General features: G+C 48.5%; 1 protein-coding gene across 1 annotated transcript in view; it reads left to right on the top strand.

Moving 5' to 3' along the window:
* The window catches only part of KCNB1 (potassium voltage-gated channel subfamily B member 1), a gene marked incomplete at both ends in the record, with an annotated part of 126,697 nt that extends 101,831 nt beyond the window's left edge, over nucleotides 1-24,866 (top strand). Inside the window, one exon of the mRNA XM_082491125.1 lies at nucleotides 22,845-24,866. Within this exon, the coding sequence (XP_082347251.1) occupies nucleotides 22,845-24,866 (2,022 nt within the window). The remainder of the gene's footprint in view (nucleotides 1-22,844) is intronic.
* Nucleotides 24,867-26,381: the final 1,515 nt, after the last annotated feature.

Genomic DNA, 26,381 nt, shown 5'->3' with positions numbered 1-26,381 from the left:
CTCGCAGCAGGCTCGGAGGCTTAATTAAGCTTCTAGTGTTCGGTAAAGTTCATTTCACTGTTCGGTGGAGGACAGTTTAAGATAAGCATAATAGGCTTACTGCTGCTATATACAGCCACATAAGCCAGGAAGTCCTCATAATGGGCCTTTAACCAGTAGGAAAATCTTTTCAGAGGATGCTTTTTATAAACTGCGCAGTTACGCACGCGATGAGTGTTTGGGGAAAGGTATCCCTCCTTACGCAGGTTTGCCGGAACCAGCCCGGGTAACCACTTTGGAAGAACACACGTTTCACCCGAGGTTTGCCACTAACGGTGCGAGTCATGTATTTTCTGTCCCGTCTTTCCTTGTAAGCACTCCCCCTGACACTAATCCTGGGACTAAAGTCTAGGTGCCTTCACCCAGGTAAGCCCCAGGGAACCTCGCCTGCCCGTCTCACGCGGCACCGCTGAGCACAGCTGCCCGGCGGCGGCGGGAGGCGGATGTTTGCCTCCCTGCAGGAATTACGAGATTCAGCAAGTCACAAGGCGAGAGCGGGGTTGTGTTCGTGAGTGAATGGCTAATTCATCAGCATGTCTTATTAGGAGCAGAGACAAGACTCCTGGGCTACTGCCTACGAGAGCCAGAGCCCTGCTGGTCCTTCGGGAGCGGAGCCAGGCTGAGTCTGACGCTTTGTCACTAATTGGGAACAGCTACAAACCCTGGTAGTTATCCGTGGCACATGGAGGAGAAAGCTGCATTGGAAACAAGATGGATTTTTTAAAAGCGCCCAGCCCTGACCTCTCACTCAGGCTGTCCCAATTGCTCTTAAAAGAACTGCCATCTGGGAGTCCCCCCTGCTTGGCCGTGCAGGCTCGGCGGCTCGGCGGCCCCGGCAGCCGGCCGAGCCGTGGCACACACGCACGGTGGGCTCTGCACGCCGAGAGGCGCCCGTGGCTCTGCAGCCCCGTGGCACGGTCCAGCCACCCATCCTGCTCAGGAGCTGCCATGCCCAGGGAGCTGATGCACACGGGGAGGGCTCTTCCCCTGCACTGAAACACCCCGGCAACCCCAAACTGAAGGAGACGTGCCAGCAGGCACCCTTAGCTCCCGCTGTAAGCAAGACGTCTCTTCCTACTGGCTCTAGTCACCGCACCATTTCAACGCTGTATTTTTTGATGCATTTTTTTAATGCAGAGGTGATCAGGGCTTCACTGAGTTTTTAGAGGAGGAGGCAGTTGGCAGAAGGGTTGGGGACACCGTGATTGCCAGGAGACATCAGCTGGCTGGGCGCCCGCGGTGCAGCGGGGCAGGGAGCGAGGCTGCGGGGCAGCAGCGGCGGCGGTGGCAGGTCTGCGGGGCTGGGAGCCCCGCGGGGACACAGCCCAGACCCAGCCACACAGCCGGCACGTCCCGTGGGCACTGACCTGAGGGGCGCAGTGCTGAGCATACGGAGAAATACCAGCGGGTTTAGGGGAGGCAGGTGTTTCTCGGGCTGCCCTGGATCTGGAGAACGGCACCCCTCTGCGATACATTCACATCACCCCGAGAAGCAGAGGCAGCGCTCAGCTGCGAGCGAGCAAATAATCCCGCTAATGCTGCTCCCAACAAGGCCGATTCAGGCTGGTTTCCTTATCTTTGCCTTTTCTGCACAGCAGCAGGTAATTCATAGATAAAACAATCAGTGCTTATACACACACACGCAGACGCTTAGGAGCTACTCTTAATCTTTCCAAATCCCTTAATATACCTTATGTATACAGTTTGGAACTTGTAGATTTAGCGTGATAGATTGATTTCATGCACTATCTCAATGGAAAATGACATTAATAACTAACTACTTTTTTTTTTTTTTTTAGCCCTGGCTAAGCTACTGCAGAGCACTGAACTGTGGTAAATCTGTCCAGGGCAGAGCAGCAATGCAGTCAGACCAAGTTCCCTGACCGTGTCCAGTGTTACTGCCTGGATTATATAAAGCCCAAGTTGTGGTACAGCCATAGGAGAATTTGGCCAAATAACTGCAGTTCGAGCACGTGTTATAACCAATCAGCTGGAATTTACTTTTCTCAACTCCCCCGAAATGGAGAAAACGGATGAGAATTGAGTGGGTCATGCAGATTGAGAGGGGAAACTGCTATGACAGTTTAAAACAGATAGCTCAGGTTTTTCGCTTCATGATTTTCTGCATGTACGAGCAGGAATCTCCGAGATGTTACTGCTCCAGTAAGAGCAGGCAGGCAAAAATACAGACTTTCCTTATCAGACATCCCATAGCGAAACTGGGCACACACGCTCATGTCCCTGAGCTGTCCTCTCCTCCCCAACACTTGTGCTCTCACCTTGAGCAGCTGGTGGTATTAAGCAGCAAGTACGGTGCCCACACGTGGAGCACACCGTCTGTTTGGCAGCCCCGGGAGCTGTGTCACTTGGCTCTCTCGCCCAGCAGCGCCCGGCCGGGCTCGGGAAGCAGCTGCCTCCTCCCAGCCTCGGGGCTGGCGTGGTACCACCGTGCCCGCAGGCATCGCCGAGCGCCCGCTTCTTCATGCTACCCGACCTCCACCACGGTGGGAACTGGGAGCTTGCCTGCGCGCAGGTGTTACCCCGTGGCTGCCGGAGGTGTGAATTAGGGGCACCCTCCGCTTTGCACGGATGGCATGGGGGGGGGGGAGGGCTTTCAGTTTTGCTGTGCAGCTGAGTTGGCTTTCAGAGCTGCCTTGCAAGTAACGGCCCGCAGGAGCAATGCAGCCTGGCTCCTGTGACCCAGCCTGCTGCTTCGGTGGCGGCACCCCGCGCTCTCCCACGCTGAGATGTCTAACGAATTGCCTGGGCTGCCCTTTCCTTGCGGGGACAGCGATGCTGGCTTATCGGGCAGAGCCCCGGGGAACTTGCTGCATGAGCGCTCACGAGACAGGCTCACGCCGCAGCTGCAGAGGCCGGGTGTGCTTGGGTACGGGCACTCGGCAGCTCGTCGCGCTGCTGTGACCGTGCTACCGAGCATAGAGCCTTCTCCGCTGTTTGCCTTTGCCTTCAGAGGAAAAAATGTTTCCACTGCGTAAATCCAGCTATGGCCAACGCAGGCTATTGTTTTGTCTATGTTTTTATGTCCCTTTCAATATACGTGTCAGCTCTGCCACGTCCCGTCTGTTAGAAAATGCCTGGGTTTACACATTACCTCATTAGTCTTACTGTCTATCCAGCATTTTTTCCATCCTACAGGCTCCTCGCTCCTTTGACATCATTGTGATTAAATCATTTGCTTAGGCTATTAGCAACGAGGCTTAGTGTTTTTATACTTCTGGCTCCATAGGAGGTGATGTGGGAGAGGGCTGAGGAGGGGGAATATCTTGACTTTTAAGTCACGAGCCGGGGCTGTCAGAATAGAGCAGCACAAGGAACATATATTTTGCGGTGCCGCTGTCGCAAAGCAACACATCACAGCGGTGGCTTTGTGTCAAGAAACACTGTGCAGAGCAGTTTCTGTGTTTATTTTTTGGAGCAGCCTGAACTAGGAAAAGAAAAAGCCCAGCGACTGCCCCAGCAAGAGGACGCGCTTGGCTATTCTGAAGCCGTTTCCCTTGAAAATGTGGTTCAGGGCTCGCGACCCACGCCGGCGGCACAGCTCCAAAGCAGGACGTGCACAAGGCACGCAGGATTAACCGGTGACCTTAGAGCACAGGTTTTCCGAGGCCTGATTGTACTGCTGCAGTATCACCCACTGGGGCTGCCGTAATTAAGGCTCTGTCAACTTCCAGCAGCCGCCTTTACACGCTGTGATTTTCGTGGGGGTATAATTTAACCCGAAGCTCTTGCTTGGCAGCACGTTATTTTACAGGGTTACTTAAAAATATGTTTCAACCATTTCAAATTACAGATTGGCCCAAAAAAATGCTTTCTCAAACAAGGGTCACCCTTTTAAATACAGGCATCAAAACGTGCCTGCTAAATTATCTGGGTACCTGTTGGGTGTGGGGTTTTCAGGGGGCAATTAAGGAGCGCTCGGAGGCAAGAGCCCGTAACAGCACCACTCTTTACTATAACAGCAGGCAACTAATAAACTCTTAAAAGAAAGTGATCGAAAGGGAGGAGATCTGCCCGGCTCCCTGTGGGGCTATTACCAGGTGATCTTAAGAACAGCTTGCTGAAGCCAGGTTGGTTCACAGCCTGTGCTCGGGATAGCCACATCTGCTGCTGGGGTCTGTTTGCGCCAAGCGCGTCTGCGCACACAGAGCAGCAGCGCCCGGTGCGCGTGGAGGCAGGGGGAGGCCCACTGACCCCGTGCACATGCACGGAGTGACCCTTACAGAGGATTTTAACTTTGGCGGTATAGCAAGGCTTGGGTTTTTATGCGTGAAGTCCAGGCCTTGTGCCGCAAACCCTCGTGAAGACCGGGGCCAGCTGGGATGCGCACGCAGCCGCCTGCTCGTGTTCACCCCTTTGCCTTGGCCCCAGCATCACACCCAGGCTGCACAACCCATTTGGCAGGATTTGGCCACGGGACTGGGGCTCAGCTCAGGTGCTTAATGCGGGGATACACCCTGAGAGCCCATAAAACCCCTGTGCTGAGGGAGGGAAATCCCAGTGACACTGCACCTGAGTGTAGCGGGAGGAAGGGACTCGTGCGTTGAGCCACTGTGCCACCTGGAGTCCGTCCACTCGGTGCTCGCACAGCCATTCCTCTGCCAAAAAAAAGAACACTAATAGACTTATTTTCTTCAGAATAATAAAACAGAGAAATAGCAACAAAGCCAAGAACGTTGAGATGGTGACAGCAAGAGTCTGGCTTAAGTTCCCCAAAATAACATCAGCTAGAGCCTGATTTCAAAGCAGCAGACACCGTGCTGCAAATGCAGAGAGTTGGTGATTGTTATTTTTCTCTTCAATCAAATTTTCTTTAAAAATAACACTTGACATTTTTCTTTGAGTAACTACATAGTTCCCTCCAAATTTCCTATTTCTTCTGCATTTTCCACCATCTTCACATAGAGGGAGATTGGCTGCAATTGTTTTCTGCAAACGGCAGCTTTGGAGGGGGATACAAGGTCCAACCTGGGTTCCTCTGAGCATCCAAACCTGGAGGGAAAAGTCTCGGGAGAGACGGGTGACCCATGCATAAAGCACTCCGACCCTTCCTTCCAGGCTGCCTTTCACAGGGACAGAGCATGGCCCCACGCTAGTTTCAAGCTCATTTCTTTGGGAATTATATTTTGGTGCAGAGAGAGGAGGTTTTGCAAAAGACAGAACTAAGAGGTGGAGGTCTGCCACGCCACATATTACAATCTTTGAAAATCCTCTGTTTAAGCGAGTTTTGCTCAGGCTGCAGCAGTGGCACGCTCAGGGTATGAGCAAGGCTGGCGACCTCCCCCCACAGGAGCACGACGGCGCAGGGACCAGGGGGGGGACCGCATCCTGCACCCGGCTGTGCGCGGAGCAAAACCCTCCCGGCGCGGCCGTCAGACGCCGCTGCTGGCAGCGGGGAGACACGGCCTCTGCTGTCACTTTGACAAAGCGACCCTGCTGCTATGTTGCTGTTTGTGTTAATAATATTTTAGCAATTTTCAAGAGTTGTTTTGTTTGAGAGATTTGAAAGGTAAACTGTCGGCATTTCAGTGCTCCCCCATGGAGCAGTGAAATAATCCAGGAGCACGGCTGTGCCAGCTAATTTTCTTCCTTCATATCTTCATTATCTCTCCCTTTGGTAACTGGGTTCTTTGTTGCCTTAGTGGTTTAACTGGATTTTGGAGCAAAATCTAGAGGTGTAGAAGGGGCTGGGTTTGATAAAGATATTTTCAAATAGGCACCATCCCTTCCCCTCCTGCCTGCTGACAAAGTTTTTGCGATTTTTTAATTTGGTTTCCAATAGTGTCATCTCTTACATGCGGTTTTAATACAGCCTGAGTAACTCTTCACGTTTCCAAGAGCAGGGTTTCAGCCGGAATGCCCCATTTTTGCCTGGTTTGGCATCCAACGTGCCCAAAGCTGGCATTTAAATGGGGAGAATTCAAGCCTCCCTTTGCGGGGCTGGTGGCAAGAGCAGCTGGGCAGCGGCGACCACCCCGCCAGGGTGGCAAATGCAGGACCCGGAGTTTGCATCCTTTTTGGTAAGAGAAAGACTTCGTCCCTCCACCCTGTATTGTACTTTGGCAAACAGCATGGAAGGAAAGACCCTTGGTGAAACAGTGCCCTGCTGAGGTGAGGGATTTCTGCCGCTGACCTCAGCCGGGTCAGGAGCAGAATCCTGTAATCGCGTCTCTCCTCCAGACAGGTCTCTGTACGGGGAGAGAAATAGATGATGAGTGGGGACTCACCACATGAACACTGCAAAACGCAGAGAAGCTGCTTGCATTATGGAAGGGTGCGAAACGAAGCTGCTTTTTCATTATTTTCATGTTTCCATTCTATTTTCATTTTAAATTTTAATTCTTTTTACCAAGACTTTTCCTTCTGACCTCTTTAACCCCGATCTATTATTATTTCTTGCCTTAAATTGAATGTTCAGTATGTGAAGGATGGCAAAAGCTTCACAGAAAACGTTCATAAACGAGAACGATTCTGAAGAAGTCAGCCCTTCCCCAAAACACCACCCCACGCCGGCTGTCCCTGGCTGTGTCCCACGCGCGAACAGCCTCTCTCCTTGTTTTAGCTCCCGCTCAGCGTTTTTCCTAAGTTGGCACCTGTAATCTCCGGTCCTGGACTGGGGAGGCTGACGTTGGCCTCCAGCTGTCCACAGAGCGCGTATCTCACCTGCGTCTTCCATGGGGCCACAGATAGGGCCAGCACAAGCCTGGCTTGTCTGGGGCTCCTCTTAACGGCTTCTGGCGGGGAGCCCGCGCTGGCGCGCTCGCGGCAGCACAGGATGAGGCCATCCAGAACACAGCGTTATTTATTCCTTCTGCAAAGGTACAGAGCCTCGGAGGAAATGAGTTAACCCACCAACAGACCCAAGGCGCACATCTTCAGTCAGGCTTAGTCGCGGTAGTAGCAGCTCCACGTCCGGCTTATTCACCCCGGAAATAGGGAGAGCCCATGCCTGGCTGCCTGCCTGCCCGGGGACAGTCTCTGCTCCTCGCCCTGCTGATCTTACGCTCAAAGTAACCGTCTCCTAAACAAGTCCATGGACTACTCAATAATCCGATAGAGATGCTTCTGCCCAGGAGACAGTAGAAATCTCACGTCGAAGACTGGAATCTCACGAGACCTTGCTAGCAGAACTCTGCGGGAACAAGCGCATTCTCTGGAATATTACAGGGAGCAATACATCAGGTGTTAAATTAAGAAAATAATTGTTTTCTCCAAGGCATCTTTACCACTGTACCTTCTTTTCTCCATGGTTACCCAGCTGGGCAGGGTGAAGTTGAACAGCACGGTTCAGAAGCTCAGGATTCACCACTTTGTATTTTTCCCTTGTGCTTTCAGTGGCCACTTTCAGTGGGAATTTCCAGTCCGGGCGGAATCCCTTCAGGAACAGGCTGTAGTTTTCATGCAAATTATACAACTGCATCTTGCAACCCATGAATTCATCCACGGCAAAAGCTGGGACCAGAGCACAATTGCTGCTGCTTTACAGAACTGAAGCAAGTTTTTGGGGTGTGCAGGGATGCCGGGGTGCTGCCACAGCCCCCCAGCTCTGCAGTGAGCGGGAACGCCCCCAGGCACCGGAATTCTTTAAACCTGGCTGGGAACGTTTTGGTTCCAGCTTATTCCTACCTACCACTGAAATAATCAAACCATCTCTTGCCACCAGTTTTTTTCTTTTTTAAAGTGCGTGTCTGAAATGATCAAAGGGGTTTTTCATGTGATGGGGTGAGCAAAGGAAGCTCTCAAGGTCAAACCCGAAACAGCCTAATGACTCTGGGACTCGGCTCTGACCTCCAGTAGCAGCAATGAGCCAGGAGAAGATGAGCAGTTCAGGAACCAGCAAATGAAGCTTTTGAAGCCAATAATACCCTCTGGCAGCGAGCAATCAATTGACAGAGAAATGAGAGGGAGAGGGGAAAAAGAAAAAGAGACAGACCATTCAGGCAGGCTGCAGGAAGGGCAGCGCCATGAAGCAGGACCATCTCATAAATAGAGCTGCACCTTTTCTCCTTCCTCTCTCTTTCCCAGGGGAGAGCGGCCATGGGAACAGACACGCTTTGTGCCCTCTGAAGGGGATGGAGGGGAGAGCAGTTTGACCCTACCTGCAGCAGGTTAATTGGGACACACAGCTCCAGTATCCCTTAGGATGCTTTTTCCCCTCTAAGAAAGAAGGAAAACAATAAGCCAATATTAGCTCCTCTGATGAGCCCGGCCGTTCGGGACTGCCTTGGGAATTGCCAGCTCATTCCACGTAATGCACGGAGAGCCCTCAGCTGCCGGGGACTCTCACTCACATCTGTCTATGCCAGATTTCAGCCATTGAAAGGTTATTCCTAGATCCCTTGGTAATTCCTATAAACTTATTTCCCTGGCATGCTGAGGGTTTTTTTTCTCCCTCAGTAATTTGCCTTCTTTAAATGACTCCCAGTGTGGACCGGATTTGTTTTTCCCTCTCGGCAGTGGGTTTCTCCCTGTGCTGGGCTTCCTCTGTGTCCCGTTTCCAAATGTGCTGAGCAACTTCTCACCAGACCAGGTCCGGCAGCTCGCATCCGGCAGCAGATGATTGTCACAAGTGTTGTCAATGAGAGATGCTGGATATTGCGTGCATTAAAAAGCCATCTTTTAATACCTACAGAGGAACTGGGATCTTTCGCAAACCTTGCTCTGGGGGGGATATTTGGCATTTTGTGCTGCACTCATGATGAGGCCAAATGGCAGCACAGAAATAGGTGCCCATTCTGCAGACATGCGGAGCACCGGGAGACCCCGGGACGGCCCCTTCCAGCAGGGACGCGGTGGGGTAAACCCCCCCGTTCAGCAATCAGCATCTTGCAGTAGTGTGAGGGATTTGCGTGCCTTGTTCAGGACCCAGCTTCTCTCGGGGCTCCCCCACGGGCAAGCAAGGGTACATGGAAAGGGTTAAGCGCTGCCCTCGGGAAAGTGGGTCTTACCAGTTTGTCTTGATGGAAGAGCAGAGAGCTGAAGCGTCTGCCAGAGCTCGTTAGGGATAATGCAAGCTGATCGGAGACAGAGCTTTATCCAACAGCTAAAGGAACCCGGAGGGTGGCTTTTGTCTGACCTTGCGCTGGATTGCACGGTCTCTCCCGGGGCACGGCCTCTGCAGACCCGCTCTCTCTTTCGGAAGAAAGTTCTCGCCGGTGGAAGGGGCGGATGGCTCTGCTGCAGGGACCGTGGCACTCGGGAGCGAGACGTGTCACAGCCCGTGTGTGTTTAGAGGGACGGGTTATTTTCTGTTGCCCAAGCAGAGCCTTAATCGAACTGCCCAAACGACGCTCGGCCGGGCGAGCCAGGCAGAGCCACGCTCCGAGAGGAAAACAGCGGGCCCGGGCGAGGACTGTTCAGCTGAACCGCAATGACATTTCAGAGCAGAAACACAAAAAAGAAGTGACCTGGCCCCAGTCCACGCGCGGTATGTGTTTTGCAAACCCCAAAGCTGTCGTGCTCACAGTCTGCTCGATGCGCGAGATAACGGGACCGCGTGCCTGACAGAAAATCCTGAGTTTCCCAGGACATCAAACCGCGCGTTTCCCTGGAATGACAAGTTCTATCTTTGGCAAACAAAACTCAGGCTCTTTAATATGCTTCTCCCCCAACGCGCCATGTTAGCGTGTGTTTGTTTAGCAAACAGTTACTAGGAGGCCTCGGTACGACAAAAAAAAAGTGATACCGGGTATTATTATTCATGGATGGAGGTGGGGAGGAGAAAGAAAAACAGTGCTAATGTAGCCAACAAGTTCAAGTAAGGTTCAACTTTGCTATTCCAGAATCTGCTGCTATGATAATGAGACAGTCAAATCAGCTCAAATTAAGAGCTCAGGAAAGCTCAGCCTTTCAAAGAAGTACATTCGTGACAAGATTAATTTCTGCCAGCCGGTATATAGCGTGGTATCATCCTATATTAACATAGAAACCCCAAACAAAAAAAAAGGCAACTGAAAAATGCACTGAAACCCAGTGAAGTGCATCATTTCCCTCCATCTTCGATGCTGGTCTTTGCTATTCTGCACATGGATTAAAATACGATGTACCACCTGGCACTGTTCAGCTGCCATTTACAGGAAACCCTGCCTCCTCCCCTCCCCTCTCTTCAATAAACATTCACTAAAAGGCAGCACGCCTGCATTTTTCAAACAATTTCAGGTGACTTTTATTAGATTAAAGGGCAAAAATAAATCAGTAAAACAGCCACTAAAAAAACCCAAACAAAAAAAAAAACAAACAAGAAGCAGTATAAAAACTATCTCTGCTCCCTATCCAAATGTGCTTTTTTTATTATTTTTCTTCTTTTTTTTTCCTTTCCTTTTTTTTTCCTTCTTACTGTTCAGCTCTGGTTTTCTGCAGTCCCCCGAGCATTGCAAAATGCATAAGAAAAAGTAAGTTCTTGTTATAAATGTACTTCTCGGGTACCACGGTAGCATAAATGAATCTCTGCTGCTTGTGACCACCCTGGGAGGGTGACAGCAGCGGCGTCAACTCGGAGGTCTGTGCTGAGGAGGGGCTGAGAGAAGGAAGGGGCTGCACTGTGTGATGTGTATCTCATTGCTGGTGTGCCTGTTCAGTGTCTGTTGGGAGCGTGCCGGGATGCAGTAACATAGGAAAGGCTATCAAAGGAGATTTCAAAGCCATCAGAAAGCCAAGGGCTATCCGGAGTAGGTGTTTGTTTCTTGTGGTTCGGAAGGCTTACTGCTGTGTCAATGTCCAGAAGTCAGTGCGCATGGGAATGAGTGTTCCCAGATTGCCAGTCGACACTTCAAAGAATTTGAGCTTTTTTTGAGCTCAACAGAGACTTTAAAAATAAAAATAAACAAAAAAATTCTGCCAAAACAGCAAAGAACCAAGTATACGTCTCCACGCTTCAGTTCCATCCTCTATATTTATAGCTAGAATGCATCAAAATTGTCTTACTGAGCTGAGATCCAACTCTCTTGTTGCAATGCTGATGTATAGCTGCCTTTTCTTCTGTGCTCTGACAGATTCGGTGTCTACTGTCTCTGCTTACCACTTGTTAAGGCCTCATACTAATATGAACAATTAATTGCCGAGGATTAGCTTTTAGCTGCTCTTGTACACAGTTTGTATACAGTTGTTGCTATTTATTAAATATGTGCTATCTAATCCAGTGTTTAGTGCTTACCAAGGGAAGAACCATCTGTGTTTGAGATTAAAACACTTCATTCACTTTGTGCCAAAGCCCTCACCCAGGGCTCAGTGCTCTGCTGCGGTTAGAGAAACCCCCTGGGGAGCCAGGCTTGGGAGGGGTGGACCTACGTGTGGACGTGTCCCGGCATCAAAGCCCTCCTGTCGGATACAAGATCTGCCTGCCCGACACGAAGACAAGTGTGGGCATGATGGAGAGCAGGGAAAGCTCATCACGAAAGCAAGAGGTTTTAGCAGAATTAAGGACTAAGAACTAGGAAGGTGTTGAGAGCTTGGAGGGATCCTGCAGAGATGTTTCCCACCACCTGCAGGCTTCATATGTCTCTTTTGCAAAAAGAAGGGTGCTCATATTCAATTTCTTTACAGACTACTTGCAAGGAATAAAAAATTAATAGCTATAAACCCTGTGTGAGCACAAGGCCTTCTCATCGGTGCAAAATGTGCCACCAAAGCTCATCTTACGTCAGGCTGTAAGTGTACGGGCAAACTCTGGGGCTGCGCAGCCTGGGCAAAGGCTGCACCCACGGTACAGGAGGACTTGTCTCCCTGAAGGAGTACATCTCCCCCGGTTTGTGAGGCAGAAAAGTGCCTCAGCATAAATTTTGAGCCCTTTCTCCAAGCGTGAATGGAAAAAAAACCCTCTGAAACCCCCTGGAGAAACCTCCCATGATCTGCAGAAGGAGCCCAGGTGCAGTGGTCCCAATAAGTTAAAGTCAGCCCTTAGGAACAGCCTCCTGAAATGCTCAGACACTCGGGTACCAGGGCCACGCTAGCGTCAAACAAATTGAACAGGTAGAGGCTATTGCCACTGCCTTTCTATGCAGGGATTTACTGTTCCTGCAGGCTTCCCTGTCTCTTCATAATGTCGTTAGTGTGGCTGATGCTGGTAACTGGATTTGCCACTTCTGCTAACACATTTCTGGATAAAATGTTAAACAGGTTACCATTTTTGCAGACAAAACATCACTTGAGCTCTGTTCTAATTTCCTCGCTATGTGGCAGCCCAGTATGGTATCAATGACTAGGTAAATCTCCCTGCGGCAAAACTAATTAATACATTTTGGTGAGAAAGTGGTAGTGGGACTGGTTTATTCTTCCAAAAAATTCCCCACTATAATATGCAGGACTAATGTGCCTCAGATTTGAAAAGAATTAATATCAATTATTCTCATGCATATTCATGAGAGGAAGACTGGTTTAGCAATCAAGCTAATAGTTTTTGCTTAATTACCTTTAGTTGATTTCATGCTATCTTGGCACATTCCTGATTGAATTTAACCATTAAAAAAAAACCTCCCACAACTACCCCAGCAAACAGCAACACTTTAATCTCAGCACCCCCTGTAAACTGTGTCTGAGGCTGCGCAGACTGCTTGGGACAGTGGGAGCTGATCACGAGCATTTTCTCTCCCTGGTGCAGGGTGAAATCACAAAACCATCTTGAAGAGCAGTTCCCAGGCGTTCAGCAGTGCTGGGGGTGAAGGCATTCATTTCTTTTATTTTTTATTTTTCTGAATCCAAGCTATGGTCTACTTGAACGCAAGATAGATAGCAGGAATGGGAGATGTAACTGAAAGGGGACCACCAAGTTGGAGGAAGTTTTTGTCTGGGTAGGTGGTCTGGAGCCTGTCCCTGATGAAAGCTAATGACCTGCTGTGGTGCGGAGGGTTGAAGAGCAGGTGGGATGATTGGTGCATTGTGGGTGGGGATCGTTAGGATCATTAGACCATTAGGATCTGTCTCTTTAGTTGTCTTCCAGGGAAAGACCAGGCTGTGCAGTACCACACTGCCATTCCAACTTCTGTGCTCCAAGACCAGCGTTTTTCACAGCACAAAGCATGGGAACGTGCAAGTAAGATGAAGACGTAGTGGGTCAGGCAAGAGGGCTGGGAAGGGTGATGCAAGACCCCCGGTCAGGCTGGCGGGGAGCTGGGGAGAGCAGGCACTGGCATGGCTGAAGCCCTCCGTGAGACCACAGTGACCTTCTGACGTGCGAGGCCTGAGCAGAACATGGTGCCATGGTGCTGTGGCTTGAGGATGGCAGTAAGGTTTGTCTGCGTGGACATGCAGGGAGGTCATGCAAAGCGTTTAGGTCTGTCTGGTGCTCTCAGGGCTGGATGTCTTGCAGAAGTGCTGCTTGCTGGGGTTGCAGTCTTCCCGGGCAGACAGCAAGGCCAGGAGAAAAACGGGAAACTTGAGTTTCCATGTGCCATGCATTTGTTCTCTTTTTTTGATTTTTCCCATGCCAGCAGAAGCAGAAGTAGGACAGATGTTCCCCTCATCCTCTTTTGAGCACTGTCACTGCACTGACGTCTAAAGGCAGTGTATAGAATCACAGAATGGTTTAGGTTGGAAGGGACCTTGAAGAGTTCCGACCCCCAATAGACAGGGACACCTCCCACTAGACCAGGTTGCCCAAGGCCACGTCCAGCCTGGCCTTGAACACCTCCAGGGATGTGGCCTCAACAACCTCTCTGGGCAACCTGTGCCAGTGCCTTACCACACTCAAAGTGAAGAATTTCTTCCTAATGTTTCATCTAAACCTGCCCTCTTCCAGTTTAAAGCCATTCCCCCTCGTCCTATTGCTACATGCCCTTGTAAAAAGTCCTTCCCCAGCTCCCCTGTAGGCCCCCTTTAGGGACTGGAAGGCTGCAATAAGATCTCCCCAGAGTCTTCTCTTCTCCAGGCTGAACAGCCCCAACTCTCTCAGCCTCTCCTCGTAGGAGAGGAGCTCCAGCCCTCGGATCATCCTCGTGGCCCTCCTCTGGACATGCTCCAGCAGGTCCATGTCCTTCTTATGTTGAGGACTCCAGAGCTGGATGCAGTACTCCAGATGGGGTCTCACGAGAGTGGAGTAGAGGGGCAGAATCACCTCCTTTGACCTGCTGGCCACGCTTCTTTTGATGCAGCCCAGGATACAGTTGGCCTTCGGGGCTGCAATTGCACATTGCTGGCTCATGTTGAACTTCTTGTCAATCAGCACACCTTCTCCTCAGGGCTGCTCTCCAGCCATTTCCCACCGAGCCTGTATTTGTGCTTGGGATTGCTCCGACCCAGATGTAATACCTTGCACTTGGCCTTGTTGAACTTCATGAGGTTGGCTTGGGCCCACCTCTCCAGCCTGCCCAGGTCCCTCTGGGTGGCATCCCTCCCCTCCAGCATGTCTACCTCACCAAACAGCTTGGTATCATCGGCAAACTTGCTGAGGGTGCACTCGACCCCACTGTCCATGTCGCTGACAAAGATGTTGAACAGTACAGGTACCAGTACCGAACCCTGAGGAATGCCACTCATCACTGATCTCCATTTGGACATCGAGCCATTGACCACAACTCTTTGAGTGCAACCATCCAGACAGTTCTTTATCCACCGAGTGGTCCATTTGTTGAATACATGTCTCTCGAATTTAGAGACCACGATATCGTGTGGGACAGTGTTAAACGCTTTGCACAAGTCCAGGTAGATGACATCAGTTGCTCTTTCCTTGTCCGCTGTCACTGTAACCCCTTCGTAGAAGGCCATCAAATTTGTCAGGCATGACTCGCCCTTGGTGAAGCCATGCTGGCTGTCACCAATCACCTCCTTGTTTTCTATGTGCCTCAGCAGAGTTTCCAGGAGGATCTGCTCCATGATCTTGCCAGGCACAGAGGTGAGACTGACTGGCCTGTAGTTCCCTGGGTCTTCCTTGTTTCCCTTTTTGAAAATAGGGGTTACGTTTCCCCTTTTTCAGTCGGCAGGAACCTCACCAGAGCGCCACAACTTCTCAAATATGATGGCTAGTGGCTTAGCGACCTCATCTGCCAGTTCCCTCAGGACCCACAGATGTATCTCATCAGGTCCCATGGACTTATGCACCTTCAGGTTCCTCAGGTGGTCTCGCACTTGATCTTCACCTACAGCGGGTAATTCTTCATTTTCCCAATCCTCGCCTTTGCATTCTGCGTCATGGGCAGTGTGGCTGCAGTCCTTGCCAGTGAAGACTGAAGCAAAAAAGTCATCGAGTACCTCAGCTCTGTCTCTGTCCCGGGTAACCAGTTCTTGTGTTTCCTTCTGGAGAGGGCCCGCCTCTTCCCTAGTCTGTCTTTTCTCGCGGGCATACTTAAAGAAGGATTTTTTGTTTGTCATAAAGTCCCTGGCCAGATTTAGTTCTATCTGGGCTTTAGCTTGTCTAACCTGATCCCTGGCTGCTCGAACGATTCCTCTGTATATCTCCCAGGCTACCCGCCCCTGTTTCCACTCCCTATAGGCCTTCCTTTTCCTTTTGGTCATGTCCAGGAGCTCCTTGTTCATCCATGCAGGCCTCCTGGCTTTTCTGCCTGCCTTCCTCTTTGTAGGGATGCATCGCTCCTGAGCTTGGAGGAGGTGGTCCTTGAGTATTAACCAACTGTCTTGGGCCCTTCTTCCCTCCAGCGCTTCGTCCCATGGCACCATACCAAGCAGATTCTTCAAGAGGCCAAAGTCAGCTCTCCCAAAGTCCAGGGTGGTCAGCCTGCTGCGCATTTTCCTCGCTGCCTCGAGGATCTCGAACTCGAATGCCTTTGAAGTTTGCCTTTTCAGTATTTTCATTCGTTTATCATTTTCTTCTCCAGCGCACCATTTGCATGAAGGCTTTGCTCAGAAGGAAGACTGACACCATTTATCATTTAATGGGGCTTGATAGCTCTGTGACAACTAAACACGTTCTTAACAGCATTAAGGAATTTACAGGCAGCCATGCCTGAAGGCTACTGTTCTGCCCACTGTAGCTTAGTCAGCAGCAGTTGTAGCTGCAGTTCTCTGGGTACCTGTAGGCGAATGAGGCATTGACATATAATCATCAGAAGCATTGTATCCCCTTTTAAACCAAATGGACTTACTCTCTCAGCGGATAAAATTATTACAGCTATAACTGAAGTCAAATAATTACCCATTATTCAATCTGGGCTTTTCCAGGCAATGTCAAAATTAAGATCTCATATATTTCCAAAGCAAAATATGAACGGTTTTATCTTGATTTTGGTTTTATGGATTTTATACTATGCAGTAATGCTTACAGAAGAGCATAGGAGTTTACATTCTCATAGACTGTGAGCACAGTCGCTGGGGGCGCCGCAGGGATGTGAGTGAGCTGCTGTGTGCAGCTTCCTACCCCTCCAGAGCTCAGATCTCCTGGTGCCAACGGGTCTCAAGGACCCCCTTGCGGCAGGATGCAGAAGTTGCATGTAAAGTGCCAGACCAGGAACAACTGTTAAGCGTGGGTTTGTACTCCTCAGGAATCAGCGGGACTAAGCGTTTTGGAGAGTCAAGGTCTTACATTGCATCTTAACTTCCTTCCACATGAAAAAGCAGATTAAATGTTCTTTGTATTGCCCTTGCAACCCTATGCCCAAGTTCGGCCTCAACTTCTCGTCCTGATCCAAGAAGCAGGCGTTACCTTTCGTTATGGCCTCAGTGTTTTCTAGAAAAAAACATCCGGCGAGCCCAATGGTCAGAATCAGGACATCGGAAGTGACCGTGTTCTGCAAACTCTTTCAGTTAATGAATAAATAGGCATTTTCTAGTGAAGAGATGTTTCCTAAAACAAGTCCCTGACAATAAATACCACAGACATGTATAGCTGCCACGAGCAGGAGATGTTATTCCCGTGCAGAACGAAGCGGGGAGGAGATTAAGGAACTCTCCATCTGTTTCTGCACTGTGCAGCACGTGGGATATCACTCAAAATACACTGTGCGCTCTGTTTCTGAGAGCCTGGGGAGACAGAGGCTGGCATAGGCATGGCAGGATGGAGCTGGACAGTCTGACTCAACGTATATTGTTTGCTTGGGGAAGTAGGGGGGCTGCAAGAAAAATCCCTTAGTAAATGGAGCATATGAATGAAACCTGGTCCTGATGCCAAGTTTATGCTGCAGGCCTTGATGGAGCTAAAAAAGCGCATTAGACAAAACCATTATTGAACTTCTTGATTACATAACAATTTCCTCATCGTATTTCCAAGAATATTGAATCTATATTCAAACACCCTCCTACTCTCTCCCACACACCACCCCTTCTCCTTGCTATATCAGCTTCATTACTGAGTATGAAGACAGAAAAAGTATAGGGCATGTTGCCATGAGCAGATAGAGCTCAGATGCTTACACTGAGATTTTAGAGCCATCTACGGGATTTGGACAGCCAATTCTCATTAATTTTAATGGCCTTGAAAGTCTCCGGTCTTATGGCTTGACCTTAGTTAGGGTCTTCAGCAGTTCAAAGAGCAGATAAGCAAGCAATAAATATCACCAAACCTAAATATTGGCTTAGTCCCTGCTGCCTAAATCTTACCCCGCTCTGTGCTGTCTGGGGGGTGGCATGCACAACTTTGCTGCCCACAAACTTCTGCTACCACGAGCTCAAGAGAGAGACGGGAAATTTCTGAGCAGACTGGCTTCTTTGCGGGGAGCCCTCTCCCCCCCAGGGACGAGCCCAGACCTTGCCAACACACAGGAAAAATCCCCGGGGCCGCTCTCACCCAGCAAGCAGGATTAGGCAGGCGGATATCTCCCGAAAGGTGCGTGGTGGACATTGCCTGCCTAGTTTTGGGGGGGATTTTGGAGGAGGTGGGCATTAACGGCTCGCAGCATGGCATCCTGCCTCAGGAAGCAGCAGTTGCACACAAACTGGCTACATTTACTCACATAATCAGCTTGCTTGTCTCATTTGCATGTGTAATAACCAGCATGTATGTACAATCATGCTAATCACTTCAAGGCAACTGCTTTAAATTCATTCAAAACCTTGCCCTGCCTGTCCTTGGGTTATTTAGCTCTCACAAAGGAACCATAGCAGTAATCCAGAGATTCACTCAATAAAAATCTTTGTGAAACAGTCAATTTAGTGGAGGAGAAGTTTTTTCTGGAATCTTGCCCGTACATACCGAGACTTGCACTACAAGCCAGCGCGGTCATTAGGATCCCATCCAATACCCTCTGCAAGACATCTTGAAAAGTACCTGATGGGGAATTTCACAATTTATGGTGTGTTGCTACAGGAGAAACGTTACGAGTAAATACAGAAACAAAGAGGAAGGGAACTACACATCTTCTCTCATGCAAGCTATTGGGGGAAACGGTCTGGAAGTTGTGTATGGAGAAACTATTCTTAAACCCTATCAGCTTTATGGGTGGTTTAAGGAGTGTCTGTGATGCTCTGCTATGGATACCTGACCAGTAAGACCTGGCCTGTCAAGGCGCCTGTCGTTAGCTCTGATGAAGACAACAGAGAACAGCTCTCATGGAGGTGGCACCAGAAACACATGGATTCCCTCACCTGCCTCTGCCACCGATGTGGCCTGTCCTCAGGCCAGTCATTTCACCCTTTTGTGCCTCCATATATTTTTCCTGCGCCTCCAAATTTTAGGCTGCAAGCTTTTCCATTGTTTTAGCTATGCGTTTTATAGGACCTACTGCAGACATGGGGCGTCCAACTCAGAAACTCTGGATGTGCCTGCAGTGATATTGGACGTGCCTTCCTCAGACCCCACAACAAGTCAACATATGCCAGATAAGCCAGCAGCAAGACCTAGGAGAGGGTACAACTATCTCCATATCCAGGGATATGCACATTTCAGCAATACTCACAAAATCTAACAGGCCCCCGACACTTAACTTTCCTATCCTTGTTTCTTCTGCAAGTCCATGCCTGCGCTCTTAGGGACCTTTTGGTGCTTGAGCCTGTTCAACCTCAGCTCTTTGACTGCCAGGCCAAAGCTTTTCACCAGCACAAGGCCATGTTGCATGTTTTTTAATGAGTCATGAAAAACAGTGCCATGGCAAGGAGGCCCTCTCCCCGTGCTTGCTTCCATTTCAAGCAGCAGTTAACCGCTGACTCGGCAGCAAGTTCTGGGGTCAGTGCTCTTGAGCAGGGACAACAGGCACTTTTTTCCAGTGGCTGCTTGCCTAAGCAGCTGGAACCTCATTCACTGCAGAGGGACCGTTCCTGCTAGAGCCCAAATTTGTCCCATTGGCTTTTCTTGTTGAAGAGAAGTGAACCTGGAAGAGTAAAGGAAGGAGGAAAGGCCAGGAATCGAATGAAAAGGCTGCCTGCCGCACAGGGCATCTCTAGAGGCATTCTTGGTGGTATAAATCTCTTTCCTCCAGCTTTCTGTCTTTCATTACTGACAGTGGAAAATACAAAAGCTGCCAAGCTAGAGGTTCAGGATGGCCAAGGTAGGAAACCTTACTAGACGGGCAGACGGTGATTTCTATAATCTGAAATCCCAGACTGTAAACACATTGGGATAGAGCCCTGGGCCACTAAATGCAGTGATAATGCCCGACAGCAGCAGCTAGATCCAGTTTTCTGTGGACAACTGCTCCTTGGGTGGTTTTTGGTGGATGTTGGGTTCTACCAGGACAAGGTCTGCTTTAGAGAAGGAGAAGGATCCTCTAAACTCTGCTGGAGATATTTCATCTCCTAGTTTTTTGTACTTTCCAGCTGAAAAGTGTTTTGGATACCTAAGGACAGTCAACTCACATTGAGAAGTTTTTCTTAGCCTGACAAAATTCCCAAAGATGTATGATTGCAGTAGATCAATAAGGGGGAAAATCTGTATCTTAGGAGCACAGGTGACATCTTGCTGCAACTTGCGGGAGAAATGATAAATGTCTCTCTCTGTTTATTGCTTACCTCTGTGGCTAAATCTGCTAAACCAAAAACAAATTTTACCCTCAGATCTCCTAGTTTTCAAATTTATGTTCGTCTGGCATTACCTTGATCTTCAAAGCAGGAAGGTATATCAAAGGAAACAGAAGGTTTGACACCAATTACTGCTGCTGGATGCCATCCACTGAATAAAGATGGAGTGTTAATATTTGCACTGAAAGTGAAGGAGATAAAACACACTAGGTACATCTAAGTCTACGAATAAGCCCTTCTGTGTATAGTGGGCAGAGATAAAACCAAGCAAAAATTTGAAATTACCATTGAAAAAAATCCCAAACACCTTCAGAAATGTTGGGCTGTAAACAAAGAAATAACAGCAAAAACACTGAGAGCGCCTTCTAGGAAAGCAGATCCGTCATCCCGCTTCTTGGGGGTATTACCTGGTCTTCAGGAGATGGTCTTTTGAAACAAACAACCACGCAGAAGCAGTTAACATCTAAATTTCACCCCACTTCACCATGAGACACTTGACATACGTTTTACTCTCTTGAATTTGAAACCATCGGTTCAAGCACTTTTCCCTGAGTCCCTCTCTGCTTCTCTTCATCCCATGGTTCTTCCTACTTTTTGTGCCCCCACAAGTCTTTCCCATAACTTCTTCAGCTCAATGACCTGAGAAGTCTCTCAACAAGGCAAACCCCCCATTGCACAAGGTGCCGTGGGGTTGTTGGGATTTCAGCAGCAAATTTATGGAAGAGGAAGGTAGCGAGGAGGAGGCAAAGGGTTCACTAGCACTGCGAGGGTGCACAGCTCAGCGAACAACAAACATTCTTTTAGGCAACCCATTTAAAAAGGAAAAGGAATCTTTCCAGCATTTTTCCTGGCAACAATTTAGAAACGGCAAGTGAGGCTATTCTAAAATTCCCGGTACTAGAGCATTGCACAGGAGGCTATTTACACCGTTCACTTCTTCCACTTAATACAATTTAGACAATGAAACCAGAGTGTTTAATGGAGCTAATTTTTGTTCCTAGTCAAATCTCATTCTTCGGATTAAATTACTAGGTCTGCCGTGTCATGTACAAATCAAGGTTATGTAGTACATTTTAGTGAGTTAAAAGGTAAATGATTTTATTACATCTGTTTGGAAGGGATTTTCTTAACACCAAGTGGATTGTAAAACACTTGTTGAAATCAAAATTACAAAATTGAAACTCCTGCCTTAAATTTGGATTTTTTGAAGGTATATGGGCTTTTCTCCTAAAGCCATATTAAGCTTTTTTGAATTTTATTTTTACTGAATTTAATTCAAGTGAATCTTCCAGCCTTTGTAGACCATTTCTGCCTTTCAGCTTTGGAGAAGAGGCGAGGCTCTTCTTGAGAAGAACGCAGCGTTTCTGAATCTTATTGGATCTGCGTGTTTTACCTACAGCAACAAACCTTGTTCCACCGTAGTCGCTGTCTGTTTAGGGATCAATGTTCAGAAGTCTGATATTTCCTGACTGTTAGGATGTCTGTGCTGGGCTTGGCTGAAGAGAAATCCTGCAAGAATTTCTTTCTCCAGTGCCCCAGGTGGTAACTGTGGATATTCTGGTATTGTGAGGCTGGCAGAGAAAGGTGAGAAAACCTAAAATCTAGTTATATGGCCAAGGAAGGAGCATGTCAGATTTGCGATTCATGATGCAGAATTCCTGTCGTACGTTTTACAATTCATGGCTTAATATTGTGCACCTAGTCATCATGTGCATACGTTGCAATTGATTTCATGCTGCTTTGCTATCAAGCAGGAGAGAAAGGAGCATAAGGGACCAGCTTACACCGAAATGGATACATATTAGTCACATATACATGTGTTTTGAAATCATTGCTGTATTTTGGCAGTAACCTAGGAGACTAGATAGAATCCCACCCAATTAACAAACTAGAGAAAGAATTCACTAGTAGTAAAACCCCACTCCTCAAATTGTCTCTCAGCTCTAAAATCCCCCTAAAATTACTTTAAAAGCTGTAATTAGGGAAAACTGGAAAGTATAGAATTGATAAAACAGGCATGGTAGGACAGCCTGCCTACACTGTCTGAAAGCTGCGAATACACTAATCTACCACTTGACACTTTCTGGCTCTGCATAGAGTTGGTGGCCCAGGACCTGATGAGATTTATGTGGGTTTTTAGAGAGGCTGCTCACTGCAGACCCTTCTCTCATTGTACGCTTTAGCCCAAGAGCTGGTTTCTGATAATGGATGAGCTCTCCAGTGGTTGGACCTCCCCTGCCTCGACTGTCTCAGTGTTGTGCCGTTCGGTTTGCCTGGATGAGTTTGCTCTTTCCCCGGTGGTGATGAGGAGCTAGGGTGGCCAGTCAGTCACATGCAGAGTAGCTCAGAGCTCAAAATGTATTAGAAAGCTTGGTAAAGTTTTCATGCATTTCACAACTGTCGAGTTTCAAATTAGAGATGAGTCATTAAAAAAGAGTGTATTACTTGTACGCTTGTATGTAGGAGAACTGTACACACGTCTCTCTAATTAGCCATAGGCACCCAAAATTACAGATGTAACCATGCATTAAATGGAGGACTTCTTCACTCTGATTGAATCTTGTATTCACAATTGCATTCCTTCTTGCTTAGATTTCAGAGCCTGTTGTCCAGATGGGCTTTGTTGGGCACCTAATTAGTAGTTAATCAAAAGCTCCTGCTGTGAACTGCTTCACAGCCCTCCTGGCATCCTAGCTGCTTGGTACAGGTTCCTTGACTACACGTAGACGAAGGCACAGGAGTTGAAGTAGATGCTTTATCTCCTTTATGCATCTGACATAACTAAAGCAGCCTCCAAAATAAAATCACCTCAGGATGCATTGGTTATCTGACATCTGTGTACTAAGAGCAAAATTAGTCTTGAAATGTGTAAGTGGAAATACAGCCACGCGTTATTAACAATGATAGCGTAATATATTCCGAGATGAACTCACTGTTTTCTCTTTCCTTTCCAGATTTTGGCAATCATTTCCATCATGTTTATTGTACTATCTACAATTGCCTTGTCCCTTAACACACTTCCTGAACTACAAGGCGTGGATGAATTTGGGCAGACCACAGATAATCCCCAACTTGCCCACGTGGAAGCGGTGTGCATTGCATGGTTTACAATGGAATACCTCTTGCGGTTCCTGTCCTCGCCTAAGAAATGGAAGTTTTTCAAAGGCCCGCTGAATGCTATTGATTTACTAGCTATCTTACCGTACTATGTCACTATCTTCCTCACAGAATCCAATAAAAGTGTACTTCAGTTCCAAAATGTACGGCGAGTGGTCCAAATATTTCGGATTATGAGGATACTCCGGATTCTAAAGCTTGCCCGGCACTCAACGGGTTTACAGTCCTTGGGGTTTACACTGAGGAGGAGTTACAATGAGCTCGGATTACTCATCCTGTTTTTGGCCATGGGCATTATGATCTTTTCCAGTTTAGTGTTTTTTGCAGAAAAGGATGAGGATGATACAAAATTCAAGAGCATCCCAGCTTCCTTCTGGTGGGCAACAATCACCATGACAACAGTAGGCTACGGAGACATCTACCCCAAAACACTTTTAGGTAAAATAGTAGGAGGACTGTGCTGCATTGCTGGAGTGCTGGTGATTGCTCTTCCCATCCCAATTATTGTCAATAACTTCTCTGAGTTCTACAAAGAGCAGAAGAGGCAGGAGAAAGCCATTAAGCGCAGGGAAGCTCTTGAAAGAGCAAAAAGGAATGGCAGTATTGTCTCCATGAACATGAAGGATGCGTTTGCTCGTAGTATAGAACTCATGGACATTGTGGTTGAAAAGAACGGAGAAAGCATAGCCAAAAAGGATAAAGTTCAGGACAATCATTTATCTCCCAGCAAATGGAAATGGACCAAGAGAACGCTCTCTGAGACTAGCTCTAGTAAATCTTTTGAAACTAAGGAACAAGGATCTCCAGAAAAAGCCAGGTCGTCTTCAAGTCCCCAGCACCTGAATGTCCAACAGCTCGAGGACATGTATAACAAAATGGCAAAGACTCAGTCCCAGCCAAACCTTAATACTAAAGAGTCGAGTCAACCTGGAAAGCAAAAGGAAGAGCTAGAAATGGAAACCCTTCCTGGCCCTATGGTGCCCTTGCTGACGACTCGGACTGATGGGATCATTGATATGAGGAGCATGTCCAGCATCGACAGCTTCATAAGTTGTGCGGCGGAGTTCCCTGACTCCGGGAGGTTTTCCCACAGCCCGCTGACTACCCTTCCCTGCAAAGGCGGCATTAACGTGATCCAGGAGCAGAGCAGGCCAGAGGGGAGCGGCGCCAGATTTGTGGAAATGAATCCAAGCTCCGAAGGCAGTCACCGCTCTGCTTTTTTCATAGAAAGTCCCAAAAGCTCCATAAAGGCCAGTAACCCTTTAAAACTCAGATCTCTGAAAGTCAACTTCATGGAAGAGGACACCAGCACATTAGTACCAGCATCAAATGTACTGAGAATATATTCAGACCCTCTCAAGAGCCGGGGAGCTGCTGCTGCTGCCACAGATACTTCCTTACTCTCTGACAGATCTCTCATGAGCCCGGAAACCTCGATCTACACAACCGCGAGTGCGAGAACACCCCCAAAGTCACCAGAGACGCAGACAGCCATAGCTTTCAACTTCCACGATGCTGGTATACACAAATATATAGATGCTGACACGGATGATGAAGGTCAGCTGCTTTATGATTCAAGTCCGCCCGGAAATGTGAGTCCCAAGTATAACGTTACAAACAGTGGCTACCTAAAGCAAAAGGACAATGTTTATAGAACAGAGAAGAACCATCTAGAAGCTGCTGCTTTACCCACCTCCCCTAAGCCGATAGGGCAAAACTGCATTTACTCTATGGAAGGGATCACTGGAAGAACCCAGGGCAATCAGGAGACTGTCAGACTAGAAAATCACATTTCCCCAGAAGTCCATGTATTACCAGGCAGCGGAGGACATGCTAACACACATGATCAAAGCATCTGAGATGGGCTCCAAAAGAACTTACTGAAAGTTTAAAGGAATGTCTTTACAGTCAACTCAAAAAAAAGAGCTTCTGCATGGCATGAACTTGGCTGACACAAGCCACCTGTTTCTAAAAGTCTGGGGGAGGTCCAGTGTGGGTTTGTGAAAATGTCCTTCTCTGAAACAACTCTAAAGACGTTGCCCACATCAGTCAAAAATAAGGATTGCAAATCATGGTCACACATTGATCTCCTTTCATGTTGTCCAGTGAAGCCAATGTGACCAAATATCCATCCATTCCCCTCGAACGCTAGAGCTCCTTTTGGAAATATTAACATCCGATTTGCATTAGTTCCATAAAGGAAGCCAAGGCAGCCAGATTTGAACTCTGGAATAAATTGCTGGGGTTGGTATAAAGCTATCAAAAACACAATGCTCACTGCTTCAGGGCAGCTGTTCCCCATCTACAGCTTTCTCTGATGGATATTATGTCTAAAGGTAACAGGGAACACTTGCATTATTGGAAAATCCAAGTGAAAACCATTTAAAACAAATAACGGTCTAGAGAAAACAATTATGAAAATGCTCTGTGTGTGTTTAACAATACGATATCCTGTAGGACCTGACATTTTCTTTTGAAATATCAGCAGGGTGAGTTGCACCACTTGTATCTACTTCCAAACATCCCCTAGGACATAGTGAAACTTGCACTTACCCTCTGCTAGAAACCGATACCTGCCCCAGGGCCAGCGCGTGGCCCTCAGGGGACCCGCAGCCCACGCTGGGAAGGTGTGAAGGAGCCATGCAGAAGCAGGAATCTCCGGAGGCATCGCAGCCAGACCCCCTTCCCGGTGCCGGGGAGCGTAGGGCTGGAAGGAGAGCGCAGCTCTCGCCCTACCCCTCCGCGGAAGGGAGGTGCTCGCTGCCCTGCCCCGCGGGGACGGCCGCGCGCGGTGGCGGCGGCGCTGACGCTGTGGCTGGCCCCCGCGGCACGTGCCGGGGCTACCGGGACGGCTCCCTGGGCCTCCCCTTCCCGCCCGCACGCCGACTCCGGGCGTCAGCCAAAGTCTCGCCCGTGGCGTAGGAGAGGAACCGGTCGGTCTGAAGCTTTTTGCGCCCGAGTGGTGCAGCGAAAGATATGCAAGCGTTACATAAATATGCAAAAAGAGGGATTCGTTAGCGACCCGCCCCGGGCCTGGCTGTGCTCTCTCTCGCGAGGAGGTCGGGCAGGAGCGGCTCCCACAGAGCTGCGGTGCGAAGCAGCTGCGAGAGACAGGAGAATCAGGCCCGATGTTTTAGTAACATCCAGTCATTTTTAAACGAAACAAGAAGAAAAAAAAAAAAAAAAAAAAGAAAAAAAAAGATCTGACCATTTTAAATGAACAGAACTAGCAGCCACCAGCCTAGGTTTTTAAAATATTATTGTTTCAATAAAGTTATGTCAAATTGTGTAGGAAAAAATTTGTCTTTGGTTTTTAATCTCGGGGGGGAAAAGCACTTTACGTTGACTTTTTGTTGTTGTTGTTGCGATGCTGG

This window comes from Vanellus vanellus, assembly GCF_965231255.1.
Source record: "Vanellus vanellus genome assembly, chromosome: 15".
NCBI lineage: Eukaryota > Metazoa > Chordata > Aves > Charadriiformes > Charadriidae > Vanellus > Vanellus vanellus.
Note: the sequence above shows the minus strand (reverse complement) of the source record. Positions and strands in the feature narration are given on the sequence as shown.